This window comes from Babylonia areolata, chromosome 35 (genome assembly GCF_041734735.1).
Source record: "Babylonia areolata isolate BAREFJ2019XMU chromosome 35, ASM4173473v1, whole genome shotgun sequence".
NCBI classification, from domain to species: Eukaryota; Metazoa; Mollusca; class Gastropoda; order Neogastropoda; family Buccinidae; genus Babylonia; species Babylonia areolata.
The window spans coordinates 18522344-18535422 of record NC_134910.1 but is presented as its reverse complement, the minus strand read 5'-3'; the positions used below and the strand labels follow the sequence as shown (position 1 = coordinate 18535422).

The 13079-nt window shown below is 43.6% G+C and overlaps 1 protein-coding gene across 4 annotated transcripts in view; it reads right to left on the bottom strand.

The window, feature by feature from the left end:
• The window catches only part of LOC143277735 (interleukin enhancer-binding factor 2 homolog), a 104502-nt gene that overhangs the window by 35035 nt on the left and 56388 nt on the right, over positions 1-13079 (bottom strand). For all 4 annotated transcript variants that reach the window (XM_076582636.1, XM_076582634.1, XM_076582633.1 and 1 more), the window contains exon 10: positions 33-120. In XM_076582636.1, the coding sequence (XP_076438751.1) occupies positions 33-120 (88 nt within the window). The remainder of the gene's footprint in view (positions 1-32; positions 121-13079) is intronic.

Sequence of the window (13079 nt, the reverse complement as noted above, 5' to 3'; positions counted from 1 at the left end):
TCTGACCAAAGATGAAAATATTAATCACTGACCAACAATTCAATAATCCAGGGTGTCAGGGGCTGCAGACCTTCAAAGCGATTCCTCAAGTCCTTCAGCAGTCGGATCAGCACCTTGATGCTGAAAACAGTTTCAGCAGATTACGTTCAGCACTATTCACAACAGAGCGCTGTGTGTTCACAACCTACCTGACAGGCTGTATCAGGGCTAGGAACATTCCCAAAAATAAAACATACCTTACAACTGACACACCTAACACCACACACCTAAATTCATCAATCTCAACAACATCTATAAACTGTGGAAAGAAAACGAAGAATTGCTATAATAATACCACACAGTACATAATACACAGGTATACCTCTGACGCTTACCATTCTGTCCAATTCATTGCCAGAAAATTACAAGTAAACCATCATCATCATGGAAGTCCACTATGAATTATGAACACGTCAGTGACTCAAAAGATGAATATGCAGCCCAAAGGCTGACAAACAAAAACATACACCTCAATGTTAACAGAGTTATGTAAATAATACACATACACACAAATAAAAACAGACATGCACAGTGAAAACCTACCATCAAGCAACTCACAGTCATATTCTAAAAATTCATCAGGCACTAAAATTAAATAAATGGATAAATAAATACAATCCACCAATCACAATGGCATCATGGTTAGCACTAAAAACTGGTAACTGGTTCGAGGAGAATTTGAACCCCATCAGACATAATTATCATTTGGGGGATTAGCAGTGGGAGAACACTACTCAGGACAGATCTCCCTTCTCACTCTTCTCGACTTGTCAGCTGCCTTTAACACGACAGACCATTCAATCCTTCTTTCCCGTCTTCATTTTACATTTGGTATCAACGGCACTGTTCTAAACTGGTTCAAATCTTATCTCACTGATCGATTCCAGTCTGTCATTGTTGATAATTTCCAGTCTGAACCCGTTAAAATTGAACATGGAGTCCCACAGGGATCTGTTTTAGGCCCAGTGCTCTTCACACTGTACACTGCTCCTCTCGCTGAAATTATCAACCGCCATAATGTCAGTCATCATTCTTATGCTGATGACACTCAACTCCAGAAGAGTGATACACCTGAAAAAATGTTGTCGCTCTTGCAAGAAACATCTAACTGCTTCCTGGATATTCAAAATTGGATGACTCTAAATAAGTTACAATTGAACGCAGACAAAACTGAAGCAATGATCATAGGAACTAAACAAAAACTCTCTTCCATTACAACTAATACAATCAAACTTGGCAGTACATCCCTCCCTCTGTCCAGTTCAGTCAGGAACCTCGGCGTTGTCCTTGACAACACACTGTCCATGCAAACATTTATCAATCAGACATGTCAATCCTGCTACTGTCAACTGTGGTGCATCAGTTCCATCCGGAAATATCTGTCCCCTGACGCAACATCTAGACTTGTCGTTTCTCTCATTCTCTCTCGCCTTGACTACTGTAACTCTCTATTGTCTGGTTTGCCTGCTTCGTCCATTCAGTCCCTTCAGCGCATACAAAATTCTGCTGCCCGACTCATCCTCAGAAAGAAAAGATCTGAGCACATCACTCCTCTTTTGCAACATCTCCACTGGCTCCCTGTCTCACACCGAATAAAGTACAAGATCAGCACTTTATGCGACAAATGTATTCACAAATCAGCCCCTTCCTATCTCTGTGGCTGCCTTCACCTCTACACTCCATCTCGCTCACTACGATCAGCTTCGGATCCACTCCACTTACGCATACCCAGATTCAAACTCTCGACTGTTGGCCGCTGTTCTTTCTCTGTCTCTGGACCTTGCAATTGGAATGAACTTCCTCTTTCGCTTCGTCAAGTCTCCACACTCAGCTCTTTCAAGTCTGGCCTTAAAACCCACCTCTTCCCAAAATAGCCTCCCTTCCCTGCCTCTTCCTTGTCTTTAGTTTCTCCAGTTTTAGAGTTATGCGTGCGTGAGAATGACTGGTGCGAAAGCGCTTAGATTTGTCTCTGCACAAGATTCAGCGCTATATAAGTACCATTATTATTGACTCACTTGTGTAAACAAGTGAGTCTATGTTTTAACCCGGTGTTCGGTTGTCTGTGTGTGTGTGTGTGTGTGTGTGTGTCTGTGTGTCCGTGGTAAACTTTAACATTGACATTTTCTCTGCAACTACTTTGTCAGTTGACACCAAATTTGGCATAAAAATAGGAAAAATTCAGTTCTTTCCAGTCATCTTGTTTAAAACAATATTGCGCCTCTGGGATGGGCACAAAAAAATAAAGAATGAAGCTTAATTATATGCAAACTGCATTTACTGTTATATTTATATTTTTTGTATTCTCTAAACTTGGCACTTTGATCTGATATTCTGACCCAACAGCTAGAGCAGTCATTATTATAATTTTTTGTTCAAACAGGAACTTCTTTTCCTAAGCATGGAAGTTTTATTTATTTTGCAAACGTTTTGATGCAGACAGTAAAAAAGGGAAATTACTCTGTAATGCTAGTGGAGTTAATTTGCTTTAAACTGATCTTTCTCATCTTAAACATAACATTTTGAAACAAGAGAGGCAAGGCTTTCAAGACTCACTTGTGATGCACTTTTTAAAAAAAAATCCAAGCTTTTTATGTATTGAGTATAATTTCAAAATGTAATGTTTAAGATGAGAAAGATCAGTTTAAAGCAAACTAAGTTCCCAGCAGAGTAATTTCCCTTGTTTTAATGTCTGCACCAAAACGTTTGCAATAAATAAAACTTCCATGCTTAGCAAAGGAAGTTCCTGTTTGAACAAAAAATGATAATAATGACAGATCTTTTGTTGGGTCGAATATCAGATCAAAGTGCCAAGTTTAGAGAATACAAAAAATATAAATATAACAGTAAATGCATTATACTCAATACATAAAAAGCTTGGATTTTTTAAAAAGTGTATCACAAGTGAGTCTTGAAGGCCTTGCCTTTCTTGTTATTATTATTACTACAACAGAATTTGGCAGAACAAATCAAGGAAAACAGTCACCCAAGGGTCTATCAGCTCTTAGCACTTTTCTGCATGGCAGAGAGGTGTAGACAACCTACTGTAGACACTGCTGTATGACAGAGAGATGTGAACAACCTACTGTAGACACTGCTGTATGACAGAGAGGTGTGAACAACTTACTGTAGACACTGCTGTATGACAGAGAGATGTGAACAACCTACTGTAGACACTGCTGTATGACAGAGAGGTGTGCACAACCTACTGTAGACACTGCTGTATGGTGTGAACAACCTACTGTAGACACTGCCATATGTGAACAACCTGGTGTAGACACTGCTGTATGGTGTGAACAACCTACTGTAAACACTGCTGTATGACAGAGAGGTGTGAACAACCTACTGTAGACACTGCTGTATAGTGTGAACAACCTACTGTAGACACTGTTGTATGGTGTGAACAACCTACTCTAGACACTGCTGTATGACAGAGAGGTGTAAACAACCTACTGTAGACACTGCTGTATGACAGAGAGGTGTAAACAACCTACTGTAGACACTGCTGTATGACAGAGAGGTGTAAACAACCTACTGTAGACACTGTTGTGTGGTGTGAACAACCTACTGTAAACACTGCCGTATGGTGCAAACAACCTAATGTAGACAATGCTGTATGGTGTGAACAACCTACTGTAGACAATGTTGTATGGTGTGAACAACCTACTCTAGACACTGCTGTATGACAGAGAGGTGTAAACAACCTACTGCAGACACTGCTGTATGACAGAGAGATGTGAACAACCTACTGTAGACACTGTTGTGTGGTGTGAACAACCTACTGTAGACACTGCCGTATGGTGCAAACAACCTAATGTAGACAATGCTGTATGGTGTGAACAACCTACTGTAGACAATGCCGTATGGTGTGAACACCCTACTGTAGACACTGCTGTATGGTGTGAACAACCTACTGTAGACACTGCTGTATGGTGCGAACCTACTGCAGACACTGCTGTATAGTGTGAACAACCTACTGTAGACACTGCTGTATGGTGTGAACACCCTACTGTAGACACTGCTGTATGGTGTGAACAACCTACTGTAGACACTGCTGTATGGTGCGAACCTACTGTAGACACTGCTGTATGGTGTGAACAACCTACTGTAAACACTGCCGTATGGTGCAAACAACCTAATGTAGACAATGCTGTATGGTGTGAACAACCTACTGTAGACAATGCCGTATGGTGTGAACACCCTACTGTAGACACTGCTGTATGGTGTGAACAACCTACTGTAGACAATGCCGTATGGTGTGAACAACCTACTGTAGACACTGCTGTATGGTGCGAACCTACTGCAGACACTGCTGTATAGTGTGAACAACCTACTGTAGACACTGCTGTATGGTGTGAACACCCTACTGTAGACACTGCTGTATGGTGTGAACAACCTACTGTAGACACTGCTGTATGGTGCGAACCTACTGTAGACACTGCTGTATGGTGCGAACCTACTGTAGACACTGCTGTATGGTGTGAACAACCTACTGTAGACAATGCCGTATGGTGTGAACACCCTACTGTAGACACTGCTGTATGGTGTGAACAACCTACTGTAGACACTGCTGTATAGTGTGAACAACCTACTGTAGACACTGCTGTATAGTGTGAATAACCTACTGTAGACACTGCTGTATGGTGTGAACCTACTGTAGACACTGCTGTATGGTGTGAACAACCTACTGTAGACACAGCTGTATAGTGTGAATAACCTACAGTAGACAATGTTGTATGGTGTGAACACCCTACTGTAGACACTGCTGTATGATGTGAACAACCTACTGTAGACAATGCCGTATGGTGTGAACAACCTACTGTAGACACTGCTGTATGACAGAGAGGTGTGAACAACCTACTGTAGACACTGCTGTATAGTGTGAACAACCTACTGTAGACACTGTTGTATGGTGTGAACAACCTACTCTAGACACTGCTGTATGACAGAGAGGTGTAAACAACCTACTGCAGACACTGCTGTATGACAGAGAGATATGAACAACCTACTGTAGACACTGTTGTATGGTGTGAACAACCTACTGTAAACACTGCCGTATGGTGCAAACAACCTAATGCAGACACTGCTGTATGGTGTGAACAACCTACTGTAGACAATGCCGTATGGTGTGAACACCCTACTGTAGACACTGCTGTATGGTGTGAACAACCTACTGTAGACACTGCTGTATGGTGCGAACCTACTGTAGACACTGCTGTATAGTGTAAACAACCTACTGTAGACACTGCTGTATGGTGTGAACACCCTACTGTAGACACTGCTGTATTGTGTGAACAACCTACTGTAGACACTGCTGTATGGTGCGAACCTACTGTAGACACTGCTGTATGGTGTGAACAACCTACTGTAGACAATGCCGTATGGTGTGAACACCCTACTGTAGACACTGCTGTATGGTGTGAACAACCTACTGTAGACACTGCTGTATAGTGTGAACAACCTACTGTAGACACTGCTGTATGGTGCGAACCTACTGTAGACACTGCTGTATAGTGTAAACAACCTACTGTAGACACTGCTGTATAGTGTGAATAACCTACTGTAGACACTGCTGTATGGTGTGAACCTACTGTAGACACTGCTGTATGGTGTGAACAACCTACTGTAGACACTGCTGTACAGTGTGAATAACCTACAGTAGACAATGTTGTATGGTGTGAACACCCTACAGTAGACACTGCTGTATGGTGTGAACAACCTACTGTAGACAATGCTGTATGGTGTGAACAACCTACTGTAGACAATGCCGTATGGTGTGAACAACCTACTGTAGACACTGCCATATGATGTGAACAACCTGCTGTAGACACTGTTGTATGGTGTGAACAACCTTCTGTAGACACTGCTGTATGAGAGAGAGGTGTGAACAACCTACTGTAGACACTGCTGTATAGTGTGAACCACCTACTGTAAACACTGCTGTATGGTGTGAACAACCTACTGTAGACACTGCTGTATGACAGAGAGATGTGAACAACCTACTGCAGACACTGCTGTATGACAGAGATGTGAACAACCTACTGTAGACACTGCTGTATGACAGAGAGATATGAACAACCTACTGTAGTCACTGCTGTATGACAGAGATGTGAACAACCTACTGTAGACACTGCTGTATGACAGAGAGGTGCAGACAACTAGGAGAAGGAAACTCTTAAGCTTAAACTTCTGCTGCCTCACTGCTTCTTCAGGAAAAGGCTAAGAGAGTAAACCGTGACAGAAAATCCAGAGTGAGTCCCTGAGGCAGTCTTGAGTTGTAACCTACTCATTTCCGGCAGCTCCTGTGTTGCACCTGGTGCCAGGCGTGTTGGCTTCTGCTTTTCCCCTGGGGTCAACTAGAGGCGGGAAGAAGGGGGTGGGGGAATAGGGTGTGTGTGTGGGGGTGGGGGGTGGGGGTGGGGTGCTGCATGGGCAACAGCTTGTCCTCCATATCAATCTATCCAGGCCTGCACCTGGAGAGGTCACTCCAGGTTCACTAAGTCAGCGTGGACACAACATGGAGAGCAGCAGTTACCGGTCATAAGCCTTGGCTCGTTTGGCGAAGAGCCAGGCACCAGGGGTTGCTCTCATCTGTGGGAGGAATCTCAGATTCCATTGGGTAGTTATTTCCCGCCTCAAGCTGGTAATCAGGTACTACCCTACCACAACCTGCTTGCTCCATTGGGCGCTTGGAGCTTAGAGAAATCAACAGGTGGGTTGTAAATTTCAGTACCAGACAAAAGAAAAATCAAGAGGAAGATGCTAGCTCTTCAGATTGCAAGCTGGAATTTAAGGACAATGTGTCCAGGTTTCAACAAGCGATCTGCAGTCAATGGACGACCTATGAAAGACTGCCATAACTGACAGAGAACTTAGCTGTCTTAACATCGACGTTGCTGCACTGCAAGAGACAAGGCTGCCAAAAGATGGATCTCTGCATGAAAAGAACTACACATTCTTCTGGCAGAGAAAGACCTTAGAGGAGGCACGCATACACAGCGTGGGTTTTGCGGTGAGGAACTCGTCAGCTATCCAACCGTCTATTGGAGGTTCTGAGAGGCTCCTGACCATGAAGATGACAAGAATGGGCACAGCCAACTTTCTCTGTGCTTATAGTCCAACCCAAAGCTCAACCACAGACGAGAAGGACCAGTTCTATTATGCTCTTCATTCAATTGTCAGAATTAGAAATCTGCCCAACAAAGGTCTTTACATCTGGGGAGATCTCAACGCATGGGTGGGAGCTCACTTTAAAGCCTGGCCTTCTATAATCAGGAATCATGGAGTTGGCAAAATGTCAGAGACAAACACCTTCTTCAAAAACAAGGTATGGCACAAAGTCTCATGGCATCACTCCAGATCCAACCACTGGCATCAGCTGGATCTGACCTTGTCCAGGGAGCAAGATCTCAACGGTGTGTTCAACACAAGAAGCTTCCATAGCGCTGATTGTGACACTGACTACATCCTTGTCCGCTTCAAGATATGACTCATCCCACGCTGAATGCATCATTCCCAATCCAAAAGCTGTCTGCATATCAACGCTTGCCCATCATAAGAACTAGCCTAAGTTGAGGAGTTTTGGAGAATCCTCCATGCATCATTGGTGATTGGCCGTACAGAAACTTTGAGTGCAAACACAAAATGGAGACATGTGCACGATGCTGTCTTCCAGTCAGGGATGGCAGCGTTTGGGAGAAAGGAGCAGTGAAATGAGGACTGGTTTGAGGTAAGCTAGCAGAAAATGGAACCAGTGGTGGAGACCAAGCGTACAGAATGCCCAGCAAAAGAAAACAATCCCCTCCAAGCTACAAGGGACACATGAAGGTCTTTGTGCAACAAGTACCAGCAGACAGCTCGACGTTGTGCCAACGATTAACTGGTTGAATCTGAGTCAGAGCATACAGTCTGCAGCAAACTCTGGAAACACAGGCAGCATGTATGCAGGGATCAAGAAGGCAACCAGTCCACACAAAATGCTGTATCAGAAGCAGCTCTGAGCGCTGTTCAGGAGCTCTCTGTCATGGAAGAGCTGGATGCAGAGCCAACTGAAGAAGAGCTGAGCAGGGCCACAGACTGTCTGATTGTTGGAAAGGCCCCAGGAGAGGACAGGATAACCCCTGAGGTGATCAAACGCTGGAAAGCAGCACTGCTTCAGGATCTGCACAAATTACTCTGCATGTGCTGGAGGGAGGGCTCTGTACCACAGGACATGTGAGCTGCAAAGATCGTGACCCTGTACAAGAACAGGGGTGACTGCAGCGACTGTAACAGCTACCGGGGCATCTCTCTACTCAGCATTTGTTTGCAAAGCGTTTGCAAGAGTCATCCTGGCCTGATTGCTACACACAAGATCTGACAGAAAGCTCTTCAACCTGGCCACTCAGAACCAAGACCAAAGTCAGGCATGTCACCATCAGAGAGGCTATCTTCACCGATGACACTGCACTGGTGACACACACAGAGGAGGCCCTTCAGAGACTCACAGAGCACGTGCAATGAATTTGGCCTCAGCCTGAAGAAAACGGAAGTGATGGGACAGGGCACTAACTATCCTCCAATCATCCACATTGGGAGCCACAAGCTGAACTCTGCTGACCGCTTTCAGTATCTGGGGTTGACAATAACCTTGAATCTTTCTCTCGAGCGGGAGGGAGATCGATTCAAGAATTGAAATGGCCTCCAGGATCATGTCCAAACTTCACAAGAGGGTGTGATCAAACAAAAACTTGATGGAGAACACCAAGATGTAGGTGTACAGAGCTTGTGTTCTAAGCACACTTCTCTACTCCAGTGAAACATGGACCACACATCAGTAAAGACTGATTCAGTGGTTGATTTAATCATTCTCCTTGGTAAGATCCATTTACAAGTGTAAATTGGATAAATGCTTGCCAACCATTCAATCTTTTAAAAGTTATATTGCTGTAGATATAATATGCAGGAATATAATGCAAAAGTAAACTGCACACAGTGTGAATTTTAAACAAAGTGTTTGCCTTATAATCTCTGATAAAATGTGAAACACAGGTCTAAATTCTGTAGAAAATATATTCCCAAGTTACAGAAAGATACACATTTCATACTACTTTGATATGTTTATTAAATCAATTATTATCAGGTAATACCTACCATTTCAGTTGTTACAAACGTGTACACCTCTAGTGTATTGATATTGTATCGACCCACAGTGTGGGGCATTTGCAAACCAGGCAAAATCCTTCTCATGAAGTACCCTCTCTCTGCAACATGAGCTGTTGTTTGTGTCCCCTATATAATATTTACAGACTTTCTCTGTGTGTGTGTGGTGGGGGGCCAGAGGAGGGGGGGGGGGCAGGGGTGCGGGGGGAAAGGTTGTTTTTTTCTTCTTGTTGTTTCCTTTCCAAAGTATCTATGTACATGTCTGTATGTATCTATGCACCTTTATACATATATCAACACTGTTAAAAAAACAAAAAAACCAACAAAAGTATGTATGTCTGTTATATAAAAAAAAAAACTGAAAAATTTGAATAAAAATGTTGTTTTGTTTTTTTTAAATATGACTTGTATTTATGGGGAGAAGGAGAAGACAGTGATGAACATTTATAGGATGATAGAAAATAAAGGGAGCAATCAAGAGAGTGACCAAAATACGACTATCAGTAAGTGATGCCGGCTGTACAGCTCTAGCAGGTGACAAAAAGTGACCAAATTATTAGCAGGACACAGTGAAAGTGATTTTCTTAGCACTCAGCCAACGCAGTCTGATGAGAACTGGTTAAAGTGACCATGTGAGAGGGGTGCAGAGGAGGGGGGTGGAGACTGAGGGGGTATGGCATCACATCCATATTATCACTTGGAGAAGTCACAATGCACTGTGTACCTGTCTCTTTTTTTAACATTTTTTTTTTTATTGTGGTTGTTCTAGTATGATTTTGTGTGTGCAGATATCCATTTGTCCAGAAAATATACTTTAGTGCAAATTACCAGACAAATGTTTGAAATGAACAAGTTGAAAATGTGACAAAAAACAAAACACTGATTTCAAAACAACAGCATGTCACTGAAAATATATAAAATGGGAAAACATCATGTGTTTTGTATTCTTTATTCATTTACCTTTTAGAAAATATATACTTTTATGGGTCTTTCTCCAATAACAAAAAGCACAGAATTTTTTGAAAATTCATACCCATTTAAACCCTGGCAAATAGATTTCACTTAAATCTTATTTTCCTGGCAGTGAAACGGTTAACTGTTGCTACAGAAGCACAGACAGTAGGTGATAAAAAGTTCAAAAGGTGCAAGTGTAAAAAGTGTGGTTTATATTTGTGCAGTTACTGGCGTGACTGCTTCAAGGTATATCACATACGTGTCACCTGTGTGTGGCATATTACATGATGAGTGTGACATGGATATGTACATGTGTATTGAGAGAAAGTTTCATTTCTGAATTGTTTTTGTTCAAAAACTGTGTAAATAATGTGATTCTGGCTCAGTGACTACTTGTGTAGTGAAAGGCATATATATCCTCTTTGAGACAAAGTTGAAATTATTCATGTGATAAGCACCATGGCAGTGACAACTGTGACAGTGTTTTGTGGATATAACTGGCAGTGTGGCACTGAGATACATGTGAGGCACTACTTGGTAAGTACCTGCATGATGTGCATACACTGCAAGCAAAACACCATTTTGCATGTGGTACGTACTTGTATGCATTATTTTTTACACCTAAGTGTCACCAGAGATGTCACCCTATAGTATCAACAGGGCCACAGACAACTTCTGACATCAATTCTGTACACATCAGTGTATGACAATCTTAGCGTATTGTAATGAGCCGTATTGCTGAAGTCTCCAAAATAAGTAACCTGTTTCATACTTTCTTTCTCTTAAATAAATCCAGGAATGAAGGGAATATATGTATCATAAGAATCTGGGAACAAGGGAGAGTAATGGTTCATAGGAAAATTGGATTTGGAATGAAACAGTTAAGGGGACTCCACTCCTGGAGAGACGGCACAGTCTGGCGCTGTGACAAAGTGATTACTGTCATCAGTATATATATAATAATAGCAAAAATGTACATTTATATAGCACCCTTTCTTTCTAAGAGCTCATGGCGCTTTACATGAAAAAAAACATTACAAATTACAAATTATTAATGACCACTCTTTCTCAAAACCCCTCCCCTCCACTCTCCCTTTCCCATTCTTCATGCATCCAAAGTGAGCTGACATGGGGTGGTGTTGGAGAACAAGGAAGCTGACAGCGCTTGTAGATAGGTTTTACAAAGGCGAGTTTTTAGTGATGAGCTAAAAGCAAAGATAGAATCATATGTGCGGATATGATTTGTATTTGTATTTCTTTTTATCTCCTCATTAAACACTGCAAGACTACTCTTCTGCATCCTCAGCACACAGTCCTCTATCAGTGCTGGAATGAGGGAGCTGTACCGCAGGACATGAGGGATGCCAAGATTATCACCCTCTACAAAAACAAGGGTGAAAGGAGCGACTGCAACAGCTACAGAGGCATCTCACTTCTCAGCATTGTAGGCAAAGTCTACGCTCGGGTCCTCCCAATTCGCCTGCAGAAACTGGCCGAACGCATTTACCTGGAATCACAGAGTGGTTTTCGAGCAGAGATCCACGGTAGACATGATCTTCTCCCTTCACCAAATCCAGGGGAAGTGCAGAGAGCAGAGGATGCCCCTGTATGTCGCATTCACTGACCTCACCAAGGCCTTTGACCTAGTCAGCAGAGACGGCCTTTTCAGGGCTCTTCAAAAGATCGTCTGCCCCCCTAAACTGCACAGCTTGATTGAGTCCTTCCACTCCAACATGAAAGGGATGGTGCAGTTTAATGGTAACCTCTCCAAGCCCTTCAACGTACGCAGCAGTTTCAAACAAGACTGTGTCCTCGCCCACACCCTATTTGGAATCTTCTTTGCTCTTCTCCTGAGACATGCGTTCAGCACAGCGCAAGAAGGGATCTACCTGCTGACCAGATCTGATGGCAGGCTCTTCAATCTCAGAGCAAGGACAAAAGTCCACAAAGCCCTCATCAGAGACATGCTCTTTGCTGACGATGCCGCAGTTGTGACCCACACCCAGCGGGACTTGCAGTCACTAATGGACCACTTCTCCCAGGCCTGCAAAGATTTCGGTCTGACCATCAGTCTCAAGAAGACAAATGTCCTAGGCCAAGACACGCCATCTCCACCAGCCACCACCATTGATGACTACGAGCTTGAAGCCATCCATCAATTCACTTACCTTGGGTCCACCATCACCGACAACCTCTCCCTTGACACCGAGACTGACAAGATGATCAGGAAGGCAGCCACAACGCTAGCCCGCCTTACACAAAGAGTGTGGACAAAGGATGGCTGTATACAACGTCTGCGTCCTCAACACCTTGCTGTATGGCAGTGAGGCGTGGACCACACATGCTCGTCAGGAGAAAAGGCTCAATACCTTCCACCTGAGAAGCCTACGGCGCATACTCAGCATCTCCTGGCAAGACAAGGTGACAAACACCGAAGTCCTGACTCGTGCTGGCCTCCCGACCATGTATACCATGCTGAGACAGTGTCGGCTGCGCTGGCTGGGCCACATTCGCTGCATGGAAGATGGTCACATCCCAAAAGACATCCTTTATGGAGAGCTCGCCACCGGGCAGAGAAGCATCGGCCGCCCACAGCTGAGATACAAAGACGTTTGCAAACGTGACATGAAGGCACTTGAGATCAACACTGAGTCCTGGGAGGGCCTTGCAGATGACCGCAATAGATGGAGAAGCACTCTCAAGAATCAGCTATGGATTGGTGAGGACAAACTGTCAGCTGCTGCAGCAGAAAAGCGAGCTCGCAGAAAAGGGACGGCAGCCAACAGACCAGCATCAGCTTACACATGTAATCGCTGCGACAGAGACTGTCTCTCTCGCATCGGTTTCTACAGTCACAGGCGACGCTGCTTGGTCCAAGCAGACAGCCCAATTAGACATTAGGTCAGATATACTCTATCCATGGTCAGCCATGACCGAAGGAGGCCTAC